The sequence below is a fragment of the Podarcis muralis genome, chromosome 2 (assembly GCF_964188315.1).
Source record: "Podarcis muralis chromosome 2, rPodMur119.hap1.1, whole genome shotgun sequence".
NCBI lineage: Eukaryota > Metazoa > Chordata > Lepidosauria > Squamata > Lacertidae > Podarcis > Podarcis muralis.
The window spans coordinates 98,073,576-98,093,483 of NC_135656.1; the positions used below are offsets into that span (position 1 = coordinate 98,073,576).

The following is a 19,908-nucleotide window of genomic DNA, read 5'->3' on the forward strand; positions in this document are numbered from 1 at the left end:
TCCAACTTTTGCTTACAGAATTTCCTGTTGAAATCCCTAGACTGTCCAAGTATTTGACTTGGGATTGAATTGTGTACTTAATGTGTGTTTGTCTGTGTGTTTTAAAAATATGTTTTTAGCTTTCAAATACAAATAAATGTACATATCAATTATAAGGGAATTAGGAATGCCCATATAATTATTTTTAGTACAGGCAGCAGAAATGTATACCTGGAGTAGCAAAATTCCAAATATGCATTAAATAAAACAAATGTGTCATTTTGATCTGCAAATATTCACTGTTTTACCTTTAATGTCAGTGGAACTTGAAGCAGATCTCTGAAAGCTAAGCTGAAACCTCAGACACATCTTTCAATGGGCTAAAGAATGAGGTGCATTATTTTAATGCTTTATTTATGCCCCAGTTAGAATGGGCTTTCTGTACCTGCCACTGTAATTTATAGTAGCAGCTGAATAATAAAGCATAGTTATGAAGTTTTGGATGAAAATGCTCAAGGTCAACTGTCAGCTTCCAGCTTCCTAGGTGGAGAAGAGTGACCTACAGCCCAGTGTCTGAGAATATGTTCCTTGCTTGAGACTGAAAACTCCAAAATGAAGTTTGCTTGGTTGACAGTGCAATTCTGAAAATGTCTGCTCAAAAGTAAACCTGATTTAGTTCATACAATCATAGAATTGTGAAGCTGGAAGGGACCATAAGGTTCATATGGTCCAGATAAGTATGTACAGGATTGCAGAAGCTAGTTGCTTTTCCTTTACAGAACATTGTTCGCAAAGACGTTCCTTTGTTAGGGCAGAAGTACATGTTACAAGAAACACAGCAGCCCTGTGACTGAGCTTTATTAAGCCTGCAGAAGAATCTTTGTGAATCTGGAAGAAGAATTCCCTTTTTACCATAGAGATTTGATACAGACTTAAGGAGAGCCTGCTGGATCAGGCCAGAGGCCCGTCTAGTCCGGCATCCTGTTCTCACATGCAGGAGCCAAGCACAAGAGCACTCTACCTCTCTATGGTTTCCAGAAATTAGTATTCAGAAGGTTACTGACTACAACAATGGAGGCAAAGTACAGCCATCAGTAGGCACTGATAGCCTTATCCTCCATGAATATCTCCAATGCTCTTCTAGATCCATCAAGTTCATGGTCATCCTGTGGGAGCAAATTCTGTAGCTTATGCACATCCTGTGGGAGCAAATTCTGTAGCTTATGCACAGTGTGAAGAAGTATTTTTGTATGTTTCTTGAGCCTTTCAACATTTAGCTTCATTGGATGCCCACGAATTCTAGTGTCATGTGATACAGAGAAAAACCTTTCTCTATACACTTTCTCTACACCATTCATAATTTTATAAAGTTCTATCATGCCACCTTTTAACTATACTAAAAAGTCCCCAAAATTCCTCACAGGGGAATTGCCCCATTCCCTTGATCATTCTGCTCGCTTTTTTCTGAACTTTTCCCAACGCCATAATCTCCTTTTTGAGGTGAAATGACCCAGATGGGAAACACTATTAAGAAATGTGGTTGCACCACAGAGTTCTAAAAATTATGATATTAATATTTTTTTTATTTTCAATTGCTTTCCTAAGGATCCCTAGTACAGGATCTGCCACATGCTGGGTCGACATCTTCCTCATCAAACCATCCACTATGACCCCATCAGTCCCTGCCAGTTCAGACCCCAGGAACTGGGATAGATCGGTATGAAAAGAAAAACCACTAGTTTTTCCACTACTAAAAACCACTAGTTCAGTAAATTTCACTTTCTGGCGGTTTGAAGGTAACTCTGATCCCCTTTAACATGCCACCGCTTTAGCCAACAATGTCGCACGTTTGCAAATTACTCTCTGAGATGATGAAGGCTAGAAACACAGCATTTAAAAGGGGAAAGAGACAAGCTGAAGAAAAACCCCTAGAATGGGAACAGTGGTGAACACTTTCCCTGAAAAAGTTGTTTGTTTGTTTTTAATGCTCAGCTTGTGATTAGTCCCATGATTTCAATAGAATTGTTCATGTGATGAAAGTTAAATGAATCTGAGAACTTTCTGAAACTTTCAGAGGTTCAACACAAGACTTGATATTGTTAATTACACTAGTGAATGGCTTGGATATAAAGTGCCCCACGTGCGAATGGAAAGCACTGCTGCTTGGACCTGGGGAGGTTGCTGACTCCTCTCCAGTTCCCCACACAGCATCACAACCATTGTGTGGAGTCCCAACAGACTTCAAAATGGCTTTTCATCAGGGTGAAGATCCTAGGCAGCATACAGAACACCATGCTTTTTTTTTTAAGCTCCAGTGCCCTTAAATTCCTCCCTGATCTTACAGGTGAGCCCAATGAAGATGTTAACATTGCAAACTCCGGCTTGCAAACTGGGAGCCAGCCTTCCTCCTTCCCAAAAGGATGCAAATTTCTCAGCTTTCATCAAAGGTAGCCACGGCTTAGGACTATATATCCTCCGCAAAGCTCGCAATGGTTAACATTAGGTCCCCTAATGATTTGCACATCACTTCAAATGCTGCTTGTGAAAATAGCTTCAGGCAAATAGATTTGTTCTGCCTTGTTCGCAAAACAAAGGCGGAGCAGATAGCACGCCATGCAAACAGTGACGTCCAACGGCAGAGTGCCTCTGTAATGAGGATCATGAGGAAGAAATGAAGGCAAGCACATCTATGCTATCTGCAAATGAAAGCTATTATTATCAGACCGAACATCAGTTTCTCCTCCACCCAGCACAGCACTCAAAGACAAACCAGCATCAGCTGGCATAAATCAGCGCAAAATTGCATCACTTGCGTTATGGCAATTGATATACAGCACTTATTCACCATGGTTGTTTTTCTCCTGTATTATCTTACAGCGATACATACAAATTATTAAAAAAAAAAAATTGAGGAGCCTTGCTGAGAAAATATACCATAGCTGTGCATATTATTTGTTTGCAGGTATCTGTAGATATATAATGGCACATTATATGATGTTGAGGGGGGAAAACACAAGGCCAAAAGCCGGAAGTCAGGCAGAAACTGTTGAACATTTCATGTGTATTTCAGGGAGCCAAGGAGAGGCAAACACCAATTCTCTATTTGCTCTGAATGAAGTATCGAATCAAATGTTTAATTTTCAAAAATAGTCATTAGACTCTTGGTTGTTTTAGGGCCTGTATTTGGTTATCATACCTAGATTAGTGAATTAGGCCTTGAAACCCCTGCACTGTGACTGGTTATTACTCAATGGCTTCAATATGCAATATGCTTGTATTTCCACGCTATAAGTAGGGGCAGACTTCTGTAATATTTCATAATACAAAGCCAAAATTTGGTGCCCCCAAATGGATCGTCTCAATTTTGCGCCACTTGGCTCAGCACCCTGTGGAGGGGAACCGCCCACACCGCCCGAAATACAGTGTTGCTATAAGAAGTGTCTAGCATTTGTGAAAGCTCTTTCTCTACAGTGAAGTGCTATGTTGAATTTTTGTTGTGAAGGTTGTCATTTCAGGCATCTCAGCAATGGCCGTATGCCTACTTGCAGACATTGCTTCGCTGCTTTGCTGTCACTGCTTCAGGAAACGTATCCTGAATGGGGAACCATTGCTCCACATTGCATCACTTTCAATGGGCTGAGCATTCAGAAGTGCATCCCAAAGTAAAGGAGAATGGGCCCAGTTGTTTCGATAAAGGGTATGAGAATATAGGACACTCCTATTACCCATTCATCACCTGTTCACTTTTTCTCTTAGAGAAAAACAAACGAAGAGTGTGGGGTAACGACAATCTTCCTGCTTCTTTGTTTGTTTGTGCACTCTCCCCCCCCCTTTTCTTGTCCCCTCCCCTGGTGTTTCACCTCATTGGCCCCCAAATGGCAAACATGCTTAGAAAATGTCAGCAACAGCTTTTGTCCCCTAATCCTAATTGTGATGAAGAGGCAGGGCGATTTCTGTTGGGATCACAGCTACCACCCCAACAAAAACCTCCCCCACATGACAAACGGTCTTTTAAAAAGCTTCCTTGTGGTTATTTTGGGGGGGAAGTCACTGATTAAATGTTGTGCAAAATGTTGGATTCTCCTTCTTACTTTCTTTGTGACGCTGCTTCTTGCACTTCAGAGTTTATGCTAAATTAGCATTGCAGCAGTGCAGACCTCTCTCTGTTTTTTTCTGAACAGTCCAAGTCTCATGGATTATTTGCTTATTTGCTTGATTTCTATACCACCTTTCATCCACGGATCACAGGCCTGTTTACAATATAAAAACTCAAAAATACGTAACAAACAAAAACAATATCCTGCACATACTTAAGTTTAAAAGACCATGGATTATTTAATTAGCCAAAGGCCTGGCATAAGAGAAATGTTTTTGCCTGGGGCCTAAAGAGATGTAAGGAAGGGCCCACATGATCTTGATTCCATAGCACACTAGCATAAACACTGACAACTGAGAAACGCTGGCCTGCGAGTGCTCCAGTTGGAGAACAGTCTTTACCAAAGGTGTCACGGGCTTTGAAGACACTCAAACTCAGGACACAAGGGAGAAACGTGCTAAGACACTTGGCAAATCCACACCGTGATCAACTCCCACCTGGAAACCAATGTTTCCACTGTGGAAGGATGTGAGGACCCAGAATTGGCCTCCACAGTCACTTACGGACTCATTGTTAAAACCGTGTTTATGGAAAACAATCTTACTCAGATACAAGTGATTGCCAAAGAAGAAGAAGAAGAAGAAGAAGAAGAAGAAGAAGAAGAAGAAGAAGAAGAAGAAGAAGCATGATGCTCTGGAGGAAGCGAGTTGTGACTCCAGCTACTCTATTCAACATCATCAATCAAATTCCGGAAACCTTTGCACACACCAAGAAGCCTCTACCAGTGCACTCACTGATTCCCTCTGCCTGCCCTGCCCTTTCCTGCTTAAAATGTGATCAGACCTAGGCAACAGGGGCAGGATTGTGGGTGGGGGAAGGACTGACAGAGAGAGTCACGCACATAGAAATGTTGGTGCCCCTGGCCCAGCTGTTCTTTGCACTCTTGCTACAGCAGCATATCTGCACAGGGAAGCCTATTTTCAAGTGCAGATTCTGGTCACGGGTTCAGGGTCAATGTATCCAGGGTAAGAGGAAACACAAATAATCCATCCCCACTTTATATGTTCTACACACGCAATAACCCTCTGTGGATATAACTGCATCATCCTGGATTTCTGGCTTCAGCACAGATTGCTGCATAGAATTGGAACAATCTCTTTAATCAAATATTAACTCCACGGTGCCCTGTTGCATTACCAAGGTCTCTTAAATCTATATTTTAAAAAATAATGCTTAAACCAGCTGTTTTTAGGTTCCCTGTGCTTCATATCATATTGGCCTTAAACAAAACTATAACAATTTCTGTTTATCTTGCAGTTTATTGTTGGATACTAGATAGCACCTTTAAGAGGCCCGAAAGGGTGACAGAAATAATGAATGTTGCAATAAAAATGTTAAGAGGGGAAAAGTCACAAGAAAGTGAACTGAATTTGTTGCAATCCTGAAGAAAACACACTTTGAACAAGATGAAATGAGCTTTGTAGACACAGTCTTGCAATGACATACCAGCACACACAGTGCTATAGAAAAACATAACACGGGGATTTGGAGAAAACTCATTCTTGCTGGTGCAAGCAATTAAATACAATCATAAACACACCCTGCGCTCCAAGGTAATATCATTTTGTGGTAAGAGCCACAAGGCAAATGAACAATCCCATTTTCTTTAGGTTTTCCAAAAGCCTAAAGAAGAAAAGTAAAATTTGAAATCTGGATTTTTCTAAATATGCTGAAAACCACCTTGCACAACAGAGAAAATGGCTGCAGGTATTGCAATTCTTGAAATAAATTCAGAGCTTTATTAGCTGAAAATAATACTTTTGCAAAGAATACATAACCCTTTCAATATTTTCAGGCAAGATGACATTGTAGTTAATTCGTGTAAGATTTTAGTGGTACAAAATGTTTTTTACAAAGCCTTCTCATTGTGTTTCTATGAAGTGGCATAGTATCAGTCCCTTTTTTCAGATGAAGAATAGAGAGGCTGAAATGTAACTTGTGTACACTGTCCTATGAGACAACACCCTGGCCCTTGACACATATCAATGGCATCAACTAATTATTTATATTGCAAATTGAGAATTTTGCAGTTTGCACAGCTGCAAAATCTATGCCCAAAACTACAGTGATTCTTTTGAGAGCACTATTGGAAAGGAACTCAGTTAGGTACCAGTCCTGGACAACCTTGGTTATTGCTCAGAACAAAGAATGGAGATTCAGCTTGGGCTGGATGGGGTACCACTCCCCCTGAATACACAGGTTTGCAGTTTGGGCATGCTCCTGAACTCAGCCCTGAGCATGGATGGATGGCCAGGTCTCTGCAATGGCCAGGAGTGCATTTGCACAGTTAAAGTGTGCTAGCTGCATTCCTGGAGATGTCTGATTTGGCCACAGTGACATGCGCGTTTGTTCCCTTCCCCTTTTGATTAATGTAACGGGCTCTACACTTTGAAAAGCGTTCAGAAACTTCAGCTGGCTCGAAGAGCAGCAGCCAGATTGCTGAGCAGGGCTGGTTATAGGGAGCACATGACTCCCTCATTAGAACAGGCTACTGGTCTGTTTCCAGGATCAATTCAAAGTGCCTGGAACTTTGACCTATAAAGCCCTACACAGCTAAGCTCCATGCTATCTGAAAGATTCTATTCCCTTATTTGAACCTGCCCAGGTTTTGAGGTTTTCAGGGGACGCCCTTCTCTTGGTCCCACCATCCTCACAGTCAAGCTTGGTAAGGGTGTCAGAAAGGGCCTTTGGAATTTGCAACTCCCTCCCTAGAGAATCCAGACTGGCTCCCTCCTTGTTCTCCATCCACCGGCAAGTGAAGACTGTCTTGTTCCAGCAGGGAGATTGGCTGCTTTTAGTTAAAGGGGTGATGCAATGCTGCTTTTATTGTAATTATTTGTATGTTTTAAACAGATTTTATATACGTAGATAGTTTCAATTCTATCAATGTTTACTTGTTTTAAAATTATTGATTTGTCTGTGTTTTTAGCTGTGTTCTTTTTTATCTGTTAGCCACCATGAGTTCCCATCAGGGAAAAAGGCGAGGTATAAATAAATATATATATAATGATAATTGCTCTTCTAATTTTTTTTACTTTTTTAACAGATAATTTTAATTCACTGAATTTCTGCATTATTTCATATTGTGAATCACTTTGTTATTGCTGTAATGAAAATCGGTACGTATTTAAGAATAAAATGAAATAATTAATACAAAGCACATTTGACCTCAGTAGTGCCTTGCAAACAATTCCTCCGCTTGCATTTATATGAAACTGCTCTTCAGTACCTATTGTGCTATATTGCTCAACAACTTAATTTCCCCGTTTTTTATTACTGAATGGCCTTCAGTAAAGTTCAAAAACTTATCACCCCTACCAACACAGAATCCCATCTGATTACTTAAGGACAGCTCTGAATAATTTGACTATGATTATGTGGTTGTTTTCTATGTTTCTCAAAATATGTCCCAATGTGAAGAGTAACACAGATTAATCACGAGTACTAGTATATTCACACACCAATTACGAGCATTTTCCCCCCTGAAGTAATTCCAACAGCCCCTTGTTCTCAAGTTAATGTGGAATTGATCAACCTTCCATTCCCAAGTCAAATCAAAGCATTTTGTTCTGGTTTTACTCACCTCCGCCGTAGGTAGCAGCCAACATAATTGAAGACACCCATGCAATCTCACTGTATGATGTGCCAAAGAAATCTTGGATTTCTTTGAAGAAGATTGCTATGCCTTTGGGGAAAGCATATGAAAATCCAATGGATATGAATGCTCCAAAGACCACTGCCCATCCCCATCCTCCATCAGGAGGGGCATAGGCTTGGTTTGTGTCTGCTGGAAGTGGCATGTCAAGGTTAAGTTAATTCCCTGTAATTCCCTTTTTTCTGGAAGCCCTGAAAAACAAAGTGCACACTCACAGTCTTTTATCAGATTCCCACATATAGTTAACTCAACTCTCACACACATTATTACCCAATCTCCCTTTCTCATTCATCTTGGTCTTATTGTTATTATTATTATTAAATAAATAAATAAATCAAGAGGCACAACAGGTATTTCTGGAAATCTTATCTTAGGAAACGTTTACCTGCCTATGCTTGTCAGGCTTCTTTCACTGGAGTTTGTTGACAAACATGGATGGGATCTCACTGTTACCTCTTTCCACGATAGAGCCAACACCCACATAATCAAACTGATGATTATGATTTCTAAGAAAATGAATTATTTATATGTGGGTTGATGTGTTACAATCTTGGTAATGTTATTGCTTTTTAAATGTTATTTACTCCCAAAGGAGCCCAGGGTGGCAAACACAAATAATATTTTTTTTAAAAAAACAACAACATCTGCAATAGTTACAAACTGTGAAAGAAGCTTCTACAGTCATACCTCAGATCTCAAATGCCTTGACTCCCGAACAAATCAGCTCCTGAACGATCAAATCCCAGAAGTGTTCTGGTTTTTGAACGATTTTCAGACGCCAAAAGTCCGGCGTGGCTTCCGATTGGCTGCAGAGCTGTGCTTTGGTTTTCAAATGGTTTCAGGAGTCGAACAGACTCCCAGTACACATTCTGTTAGAGAACCAAGGTACGGCTGTATTTTAAAAGCTTGTTGGAAGAAGGTCTTCACTACATGCTGAAAAAAACAACTTAGACGGCGCCTGTCTAATATTTAATGGGAGGGAATCCCAAAGAGTAGATGCCACAACGCTAAAGGCCTAATTTATATATAGTTATTTATATATACAGAACTCCCGCTCTTGTTCTTATTATGTATTTGGTGTTCTATTTTGTACTTTTATGCTGTGATCCACCCTGAGCCATAAATGGGCTGAGTATCTTTAAGGACTGCCTACCCTACTTTGAGGCTGTCCAACCATTAAGGACCTCATTGGGTTCTGGGTGCTTCCAACTGGGTAGCTAATGGAGAGAGGCACCTTTTCTATGATGGCACCTCATCTGTGGAAATCCATCTTTGTAAAATTTACTTGGACTCTATTCAGGCACCAGATTTTTGTTTTGTTTTTTAAAAAAATGTTATATACCTAGGGCTTTAATTGTGTTTTTTAAAATGAAGTTTCCTCTTCTTTTTAATCTGCTGATGACTATTGTATTGGATGATTTAGAACTGGTTTTTGTATACTGTTATTGATTTTAAAAGAAACAGTAGCAAGCCACCTCAAAAGCTACGGTTGGTAGGCAACATATAAATATTTAAAGCAAATTTCAAGCTCTACTTTGAACTTAAGCTAATGGCAAAATCGTAGTTGATTTGAGTGCCTTCAGATTCCTTTTTTTATTTTCCACCCATAAAGCCCATAGAAGTTAATTCTAGATTCCTGCAGGCAACTTACTAGCTGGCTTGCCTTTTCTATATGAGCATCAAGGTTGTTGTTTTTTAAAAACATCCCTTTAAAGTAATTAACTTCAGAGGCAGTTATTACTTAAGACCAGAAGCCATGTTAAAACCAGTTCTTTGTCTCTAGGAACTCTTCTTGAACAAAGGTAGCCAACTAAAGCTGTAAACTGAGGCAGGAATCTGATACAATCTATTCAGCTTTTCCCAAGCGTTGCTTCCACTGTTTTTTGTTTTCTCACACACTCATGGCATATGTCAATCAGAGGAAGGCCTCATATGATTTTATTCTACTAAATACATTAAGCCAACCATGTTATTTCTGGCCCTGTGTCCTGAGCTGCCATTGTTTGGGAAGGAGACCAATACACAATCTTCTCCGCAAGGAATACAGATGCATACAGAAAATACCTTGCACAGCACGTTTACGTAGGACATGGTCCCTTCACATGTGAATTAATACATACAAAATGCATGTGTGTGTTTTCTCTGTATTTTAGACTTGTATGAGGCAGCGTGCAGATTGCACAGTTAAAGCACACACATATTACCGTGCTGCATCTCACAGAATAGGCAAGCTGCACATCAGACCCTGCTTTCATACCTCAAAAAAACTGCCCCAAATGGCTTAATATGTCCTTTTGTGGCATTGATGTAGAATAGGAGGGAGAGAGGATATACACAATTCAGGCAGGGGAAGCGAGTGGCCTCCTTTAACATGTGACTGCCCTTAACATGATGTTTGCATACTGTCAATTTAAGCTCAAAGTTTTTTATATCTTGCAGGAATGCTGGGCAGTAAATGAGTCACACAGCTGGCCACCAAAGCTCAAGCGGCAACTGAATTTCCAAATCCACGCTGCAAGAGGGGGGCTGGAGGGCCTTGTAAGCGTCCGCGCAGGATTCCTGCTTCTATACGCACCGGGCCAGCAACAGCTGCTACGTATAAATGCAAAAAGAATAAATTTCTCAAGCTTCCCCGATATCCGAGGAGGATAAATAGCGCGTGCGCGACGCCCTCCCCACCAGGCACACGAAAGCAGACACGCTGGCATACGGCGCGCATGCAGCACCGTCCACTATCCAGACGAGCGCACTCCTCGAAGTTTCCCTCTTTGCTACCCAAACTCCCGAAGAAGTTTGGCGCGCTTTCTCCGTCTGGGGCTTAGCGCCTTCGCCTGCGGGCGCGCGTCGCCCCCGGAGCCTGGGGCGGCGCTGCTCTTCTTACCTTGTGCTCCCTCCGGGTCGCCCGGTGTCAGCCCCCGAGTGCACGCGGCGCCTCGGAGCAGCCTCGCGGGAGGGAAGCGAGGAGGAGCCAGGGCGGGAAGCCACGGGGAGGCGTGGTGCCCGTGTGCGGGGGGAAGCGGGTCTTCCCCCTCCGCCGGGCCGGAAAGGCGCCTCGGAGCGAAAGCCTGGCTTCGAGGTTGCGCGCAGCCTCGGCCCCTTTACCTCGCTCGCTCGGGCGGGATTCCTGTCAGAGCATAAACCTGAGCGGGGATCCCGCACCGCGAACCTGCCTGTGGAAGTGGCTCGCCATGGCTTCCAGCGCTGCCCTCTCGCCTCGAGAGGAAAAGTACAGAAAGGGAGGCGCTTCGTGGTATAGCTTTCAAACCGTGGCAGCTTCTCCCGCAGGCATTTCCTAGAAATGATCCCTGATAGTTAACCCGCACTATATTGTGAGGCTTTGGCAGGTTCTAACTAAAGGTGCAGGCGCCCTGTCCTCTCTTGAATCTGGCCTCCCTATTGGGGGAGGGGGGCTATTGGGTTGTTTTTGTTTTTATTATGTATTTTGTGGTTTTATATCTTGATTTCATTCTGTGAGCATAGCTGTCAACGTTTCCCTTTTTTTAAAGGGAAATTCCCTTATTCCGAATAGGATTCCTCGCAAGAAAAGGGAAAAGTTGACAGCTATGGCCCTGAGACCCCTGGGTATAAGGCGGTATATAAATTCAATTAATGATGATGATGATGTAAGCTTAGTGAAATGCCACCTGCTCTACCCGTCATCGTCACATTTCTATCTAATTTTACTTATTACATTTATATGTCGCCTGTTCTTCCAGGGAACTGAAGGTGGTTCTCCTCCCCATTTCATCCTAATAACAACCCTGTGAGGTAGGTTGGGTCCAAGAAATGGTGACTGGCCCAAGCTCACCCAGCCAGCTTCATGGCTGGCTGAGTTGGGGATTTGAACCCTGGTCTCCCAGGTCATAGACCAATACCCCAGCCATTATGCTACACTGGTTCTCTGTCCCAAAGGAGCATCCTTGTGGCATGCAGGAGGTTCAATCCCTGGCATCTCTACCTGTGGCTGAGAAAGACTCCTGCCTGAGACCCTGGAGAGCTGCTGCCAATCAGTGTAAACCAGGGGTAATCAATGTGGTGTGTCGTCCCCCCGCCCAGATGTGATTGGGCTATAACTCCCATCACCCATGACCATTTGACCTGCTGGTTAGAAATGATGGGAGTTGGCATCCAGCAATCTCTGGAGGGCACCATGTTGGCTACCCCTGCTCAATGCCCTAACTCAGTGTGAGACAGTTCCCCATGAATTCTCTCTCTCTCTCAGGCTACAACCCCCACCCCATGTGGAATGATAATACTGACTTACCTTAAAAAGGTAAAGGTACCCCTGCCCATACGGACCAGTCTTGACAGACTCTAGGGTTGTGCGCCCATCTCACTCAAGAGGCCGGGGGCCAGCGCTGTCCGGAGACACTTCCGGGTCACGTGGCCAGCATGACATCGCTGCTCTGGCGAGCCAGAGCCACACACGGAAACGCCGTTTACCTTCCCCGCTAGTAAGCGGTCCCTATTTATCTACTTGCACCCAGGGGTGCTTTCGAACTGCTAGGTTGGCAGGCGCTGGGACCGAGCAACGGGAGCGCACCCCGCCTCGGGGATTCGAACCGCCGACCTTTCGATCGGCAAGCCCTAGGCGCTGAGGCTTTTACCCACAGCGCCACCCGCGTCCCCTCTGACTTACCTTACAAGGTTGTTTATTTATTAAATTTCTGTCTCACCCTTGCTCCCAGACCATCTTCAAGGGCAGCCCCACATGGAGCACATTGCAGTAGTCCAGGTGGGAGGTCGCTAGGGCTTGTGCTGCAGAGATCAGGCTACCCAGGTCAAGGGAATTGCCATAGCTTGTGAACCCATCTAAGCCAGGCACAAGTACTGCTTGCCACAGAAGCCACTCGGGACTCCATGGAAATCCAGAAGTACCTGTTCCTTCAGAGGGCTGTAAGGCGTCCAAGAACAAGTTGTCAGGCTAGTATTCCTTCACAAGAATTTTGTAAAGATTATAGCTAGATCATGCAAAGTGCTTTGAACACTTGAAAACATCATAAAAACGTTAAGTATTATTATTTATAGGAATGGTTTTCAGAATTAATAACAATGGTTAACACTTAAATAGCACATTTCAAGAGTGCAAAGTGTGTTTTTTTTTAACATGCATTAACTGAGTAATTTCAACAATGACTGCCCCAATCAGATTGCTTTTGATTGCAGGGGTAGAGTAGGGCTGCTTTTTACCCTCTGTTACCTGTTTTAGTCTCTGCTGAGTAACTCGCTAAAATGCACGTTGCGGTGTTTTTGTTCCTGCTCTATTATGGTTTGATGCTTTATTGTAATACTGTATATGCTTTCAGCTCATTTTTTAATCAGATATTGCATGCCTCGTTTTTATTTAAAATATTTCATTATTATTATTTTTATTTAAAAAAAAACACAGCTGACAAATTTATTAAATTAAAACAGGTCACTATAGTTGTCCCCAAATTGCAGGTGGGGTGGGGGAAGGGGCTAAGGCCAAGAGAGAGGGGCTTGCCTATGGCTAAGATATTAAAGAATAACTCTCAAAAAATGTCAAATCTGTAAAATTCACATCAGAGCAGAGTAGAATGGCAATTTTGCTTCCTTGCCTTTTTGTGGCATTCCTGAAGATTGTGTATATTCACCCCTGAACTCCATTGCTCATATTGATAATGTTCCAATAGGTGATTGCTGCAGGAAATTCATTATTGTGCACCGTGTCATGTAATTAAGTTAGTATGACCTCATTTTCTTGGTGGTGGTGGTAGTGAGCTCATTGTTTTAAGTTATAATGAAGCGATTTCATGGAGCCAGAGATGATGGGGTCCAAAAGGTCTGATCAAAGCGCCGGTACTCACCATGAAGTTGTTACAGTGTCACATTTCTAACCAGTGCTTTTCTTCTAGAGATCCTTCTATATTCAAGTTACAAGAAGAAATATTCTGCCTAAACATCAGGAAGAACTTTCTGATGGTAAGAGTTGTTCAACCATGGAACGGACTCCCTTGGAAGGTGGTGGACTCTCCTTCCTTGGAGGTTTTTAGACAGAGGTTGCAGGGCCAGATTCCTGTATTGCAAGAAGTTGGGACAGATGACCCTCTGGGTTCCATCCAACTCTACAATTCTAGGATTGTCTTCTTCACTGATAAGCAGTGACTGTCAAAGCACTCATGCTACCCGAAATCAGCCTTCGTCAACCTGGTCCATCCCCATTTATAATGTTTCAACTCTCATCACCCCAGCCAAGCCAAGCCAAGCACTGTCTGCGCTAACTGTAGTTTCTGAACCATATTCAAAGACGGCCTCGTGTAAAATGCATTGCGTTCTAACCTGGAGGTTATCAGAGCACAGACAGTGGAAGCCAGGCTATCCCTGCTCATATAAGATCAGACATGGGCTACCAGCTGAAGCTGGTAGAAGACACAATATTGGATTCAAAAGTACCCTCAGGAAGAAGAAGAGGAGTTTGGATTTGATATCCCGCTTTATCACTACCCTAAGGAGTCTCAAAGCGGCTAACATTCTCCTTTCCCTTCCTCCCCCACAACAAACACTCTGTGAGGTGAGTGAGGCTGAGAGACTTCAGAGAAGCGTGACTAGCCCAAGGTCACCCAGCAGCTGCATGTTGAGGAGCGGAGATGCGAATCCGGTTCACCAGATTACACGTCTACCGCTCTTCACCACAACACCACACAGCTGTTCCTTCAAGCAGATTATAACCCTTCTCAGAACAAGTACATTCCACTCATGCAGACAAGGGAACCACTCGGAAACAGTGTCTCAATCTTATCCAACTTGACCATTAGTTCCCGTCCATTACTGAGCATAGACACTGATACAACAGGGAAAATAAATAACGTGCTGAGACTGATATAATAATTCACACTTTAAGAACAAGCTTAGTTTAAGCCCAGGTGCCTGTTTTTGGAGGCTGCGCCCCACTAACTGTTGCTTATTTAGTGTCACTATATTGTTGCATTTACCCTTGAAATGTAACCCTTAGGTTTTGTTTCTAATTCTATTATCTTGCTTGTTCATTATATTATTATTATTATTAATTACATTTTATACTGCTCTTTACCCAAGGATCACAGGGCAGTTTACAAAGAGACAAAACATAGTAAGAAAGAAAAACAATAACCTCCGCTCCCTACACACACAGAATAGGGCCCATCTCTGTCTGTATTTCTAGCTGCAAAGGGACTATAATTTTTATCTGAATCACATGCACCTCAGGCTGGGTGCCAGCATTATTAGCCCAATGGTAGAACAGCAGTGTGGGTTGGAACTGAGCATTCCCTTTCTCTCGGTGCTGCTGCACCAATCCGCATCCAAGCCCTCCATGGCTACATTGAAATAACCAGCACATTTATTTTGACCCAAGGCTCTCTTTTTATTAGGGACCTTCTTGTCTGAAATTGTCATTTCCATCATTTCCAGGCCAAAGTCCACAGCTTGACTTTGTGTTTCATTTTTTCCTCTCCTGCAATCATTGCCGACACAAGATAAATAAATAAATGTAATAAATAATCTTTTGTTGATGGAATTTAAGTAAGAATTTGAAATAGTAGTCAGATCAGCCAACCTTTATGGGCCAGTGGCAGCGGTAAAATAACCAATGTCCTCTGTTAGGCCATCATACGAAGCTTGGTTCAACAATATGTGGGACATAGCTCTTCCAAAGCGTCTCACCCAACATCAACAGGTAATGGGGGTGTATCGTTGTGGCATTTGCCATCCTAGGTGTGTGACATCATACTGGGTTCATAAGGAAAGGGTTAACTAATTGTAAAATGATTAACCAATGGGAACCCAAGGGGAGGAGTTAGGAGTTAGGGGGGTTGAGAAGTTAGTCTGGAGTTAGTGAAGAGAGAGAGGATAAGTCTGTGGGTTGGGCTAGTCTGATGTGAGAGAGAGAGATAATCTGTTAAGAGGAGTCAGTCAAACAGTTAAGATAATCAGTCAGAAGGTATTAGGAAGGTATAGGCTGGTAAAGAAACTAAAGTTAAGAAACTGACAAGAATATTATCTGAGAAACCATAAACTTGTTAATGCTTATAAAATAAACTTGTTTATTTGGTTCAATTTTAACAACTGTCTGGACTCAGTGTTTTACCCGAGAGTAACGGGTTGGTGGCAGCAGGGAAGCAAGCACAGTGGTGGCACAGGGATCAATACATGTAGACTGTTAAACATCTGGGGACCCTGTGTGATCGCCACAATGGTGAAGAAGGATCTGTTTGACAAGGTTTCGTTTCTGTTTTTATCTTTCATTAACAAAAGTAAGGAAAAGCATCACCCTCCAACAACGCCTTCATCTATCTGAAGGGCCTATACAGTGGTACCTCCGATTGCGGACAGGATCTATTCCGGAGCTCCAGTCGGAGCCCAAGGTTTTTGTAACTGGAGGTACCTGTTCTGCACACATGTGCGGCATGGTAGAGCGCTTCTGCACATGCGCACGGTGCAGTAGAATGCTTCTGCGCATGTGCGCACAGTGAAACACAGAAAAATACTTCGGGGTTTGCCGTGTGCGTATCTTGAAGGATACATATCCAGAGGTGCACGCAACTAGAGGTACTACTGTATTGATGTGGGATAATAGAATGAGATCAAAAGAGTGGAATTAAATGACGCACTAATACAAATGTTTCATCTGCTCAAGCATATGAGCTTGCCAGACAGATGGATCCCCCCTCTCCCCACATACTCTTCTGGGGGTTCTCCTGAGCCAAAATTTTGGGGGACGCAGGGGGAGAAGAGAGAGAGAAAGTCCTATTGCACATGCAGAAGCCCTTGCAAAACTCCCCCATGAATCCTACCCAAAGCAATTTAAAGTCTGTCTTATTGATAGGTCGCACAGAAATAAAAAATCTTTACAAAATGATCTATAAAGACTGAAAAATAAAATTAATACAATTCATTAAAAAGAACAACAACTCAGTTCCTCAACAGAATGTTTCCAGTCCACAAAATGGTGGCAGTTCCACCATTTTTAACAACAGTTGAGACCATAGGAGCCAACTCTTAGGGGCCAAGGTCCCTTCGGTCCCCCCAGTAAAATATTTGAGGGAGCTGCCCCACCAGGTTAATGGGCATTGCCATTCAAATGGTGTGCATGTGTCACGTCTTGTGATTTATTATGCAAGGCAGAGTTGATCTGCCCCCTCTACATTTTATTCAAGTTGGCATCATTGGTTGAAACTTCAGTGAGAGATTGCATGAAATATAAAATTCTGCAAAGAGAATGTTTTATTTCCACAAAAGCCTGTCCAATTTGCTGGATTCTGTTTAGCTGGATGATATGTACAGCTTGGCTTAATATGCTCAAGAACCTTCTAGAAGAAATAAGGTTTTGAGGTATGGAGGATTCTTCTTTTCCACTTTATGGGGGCGAAAGAAACATTTTCAATTCACTTACCTCCTCCATAGGTTGTGGCACACATAATTGAAGACACCCATGCAATCTGACCATAGGAGATATTATAAACAGCCTGGAGTTCTTTGTAGAAGATTGTGAAAGCCTTAGGGAAGGAGTACGCAAATCCAACAGATATAGATGCTCCAAAGACAACTACCCATCCCCATCCCCCATCAGGAGGGGTGTAGCCCAAGTTTGTGTTAAGTGGGGGAGACATGGCTGAATTTCACAATCAGATGCAACAAGGATGACCTAAACAGGAAGAAATAAAAATAATTTGAAAACCTACATAGGTGCAGCACTCTCAGGGCGCTTATAAAACTTTTATACAGTATATGTTATATAAAATTGGTATTTTGCATACAGCAGGAATATCTTCAGTGAGCACCAAAAAGTCATTAAGGATAGTACCTTTCTAATATTTAATGGGGAGGGAATTCCACCCAGCTAAAGACTGACTCTCATTAGAGGCAAAATATAGACCATAGAATCATCGAATTGTGGGAATCTCAACTAAAGCACCCATGACAGATGGTCATATATATAGAATAGCACAGAAATGAAACTTCAACAACAAAAGTAAATTTTTACTCCAGTGTGTGTCTTTCGCACAAAGACATCTCTCAGAGAGCTGCAACCACTTGGGAGACCAGAATGCATTAAAACAGCATTCGTATATTTAGTGTATATATTTTTGTGTGTGCATTTAGTTACATTTAGATTCCTGCATTGCGAGGGATTGGACTAGACGACCCTGGAAGGTACCTTTGAACTCTACAGTTCTATGATTCCACGAGTTCTTGTTTTCCATAGGGTAACTGGGTACTGTCATTGACAGGGGACTGTAATTAGGAGCATTCATGAAAAAAGCAAAACAACCACCTGCCCTTTCATGACACTCCAAACTAGCTGCTTTAGGTGGCCACCAGACTCTGGCCAGTGAAAAGGCCAGTACTGTCAAACACTGGTAATCTCTGCAATTCATAATTGCTGTGCATGAACTAACAGAACAGCAGTGTTCAACTTCCTCTGACCCAGAACCCAATTTCAACCCAAAGCTGCAACATCAAACCCTCTGTTTGTTGTTAAATATACCAGATATAGATATATTTATTACCAGATATTACTAGATATAGATATAGGGTTGTATCTAATGTTAGTCCTACTCAGAGTAGACCTGTTGAAATTTATGAACCCGAGATAGCCATGCCCATTAACTTCAATGGGCCTACTCTAGGGAGAACTAAAATGGGCTACAACCCATAGATACGAAGGAGGGAATTTTGGCAGCTACGATTTGTCATGCAGGGGTGAACCGGCTGAAATTTCTTTTTCTGCACAGTGATTCAGAGTAAACAACTCTGCCCTCCTCTCATCCAGCCCTCCTCCTTTTTCTCTCTCTGGGTTTTTCACCTTTCCATTTTTGTCTCATTAATTAACCACTACTAGGGCAGTCTACCTACGGGCCCTAACCAATAAGAATGCAATTGTTATTAGTGATGGAGGTGGTACTAGCATTCACATTAATATCTCAAATTTCCTTCATTGGTGGCACAAGCAGGTGATGGTTATCCCACTTTACCCTCAAATCAACCTTGGCAGGTTAGGCTTAGAGAGAATAACTGGCTGAAGATCACCCAATGATCTCCGTGGCTGAGTGATCTCTCAAGACAAAGAACAGTAATCTACTGCCATACCACACTAGCTTCCTGTACCAATGCCCTAAAACACATGGAGGGGAGAGATAGAGAGACTTATTGACTCAGACAAACTCACTACAGAACTTTAAGAATTCTAAATTACTTCTGTGCTACATATTAAAAAGAAATAGTACCTACCTTCTTGCAGCAGCAGCACGTCCCCCCCCCCCTTCTTCAGGCTAGAAAAGAGGGGCTCCTTGGGATTTAATGGCTTGAAGGTTATGGAGCTCAGAGCCCAAGTGATAAGCATACGGAATCGCATCTCGTTGTTCTTACAGGAACTTCACCAACTTTCTCTTACCTTCGAATCCTGTTCCAAACAGTTGTCCTGGTGATGGCTGTTTCTTTGTCCTTAAGAGAGATTAAACCTGACCCCCTTTTTAGGACTAATGCTTCGTCATCATACTATTTTCTGAAAGGCTGGTTAAAAACTGAACAAATCTCTGGTCCCATATGATCCCTGCTCAGAAGCATAAGCCCATTGCATAAGCAGCAGGTGACTTCTTGTTCAGCGTCTTGATCGCAGAAGTGTGGGCTATTAAAATTTTACGGCGAAGGAAAGTGGAGGATTCCAGAAACAACCAGCTCAAAGCCCCCGAAACGTTTATGAGAAGCTAATTCAAGAGTTCCTCTAAGGTTTGGAAGCAGTCTGTGTATCCTTGTACCAGGTCCTCATATTTGATCCAGAAGCAGCAGGGGCTATTGCATCACTAGCATTCTTACCATTTTCTTGAAACGTTAAAGGCAAGAACACGGGCCAATAAAAAATTACCTTCTTAGGAGCAAGGCCAAGTCCCTCCTCTCTCAAGATGAAAAATCAAATTCATGGCAAAGTCTGTTTCCAAAGGAGGGGGTTGCGGGGAGGAGAGAAGCAAGCTAAGAGTGACTAGCAATTCACACACTGTAAAAGAACACTGTTTCTCTGCATGACTACACAAAGATACCATGACATGGGCAAAAGATGTTCAAACACCTGTGCAAAACCCTTCAAGCAAGCCCTTGCCTCACAGTGGGCAGGGGAAAGATG

At 42.6% G+C, this 19,908-nt stretch overlaps 1 protein-coding gene across 4 annotated transcripts in view; it reads right to left on the reverse strand.

Moving 5' to 3' along the window:
* LOC114591858 (monocarboxylate transporter 2-like) overlaps positions 1-19,591 on the reverse strand; it is a 33,232-nt gene extending 13,641 nt beyond the window's left edge. Inside the window, exons 1-2 of one of the 4 annotated variants that reach the window (XM_077925057.1) lie at positions 19,183-19,591; positions 17,182-17,433 (exon numbers count right to left, since the gene is read on the reverse strand). In XM_077925057.1, the coding sequence (XP_077781183.1) occupies positions 17,182-17,398 (217 nt within the window). In that variant the 5' untranslated portion in view covers positions 17,399-17,433; positions 19,183-19,591. Of the gene's footprint in view, positions 1-7,718; positions 7,982-10,671; positions 11,003-17,181; positions 17,434-19,182 lie in introns of those variants that run through there. The other 3 variants (XM_077925058.1, XM_028719448.2, XM_077925059.1) reach the window with 3 other exon arrangements.
* Positions 19,592-19,908: the final 317 nt, after the last annotated feature.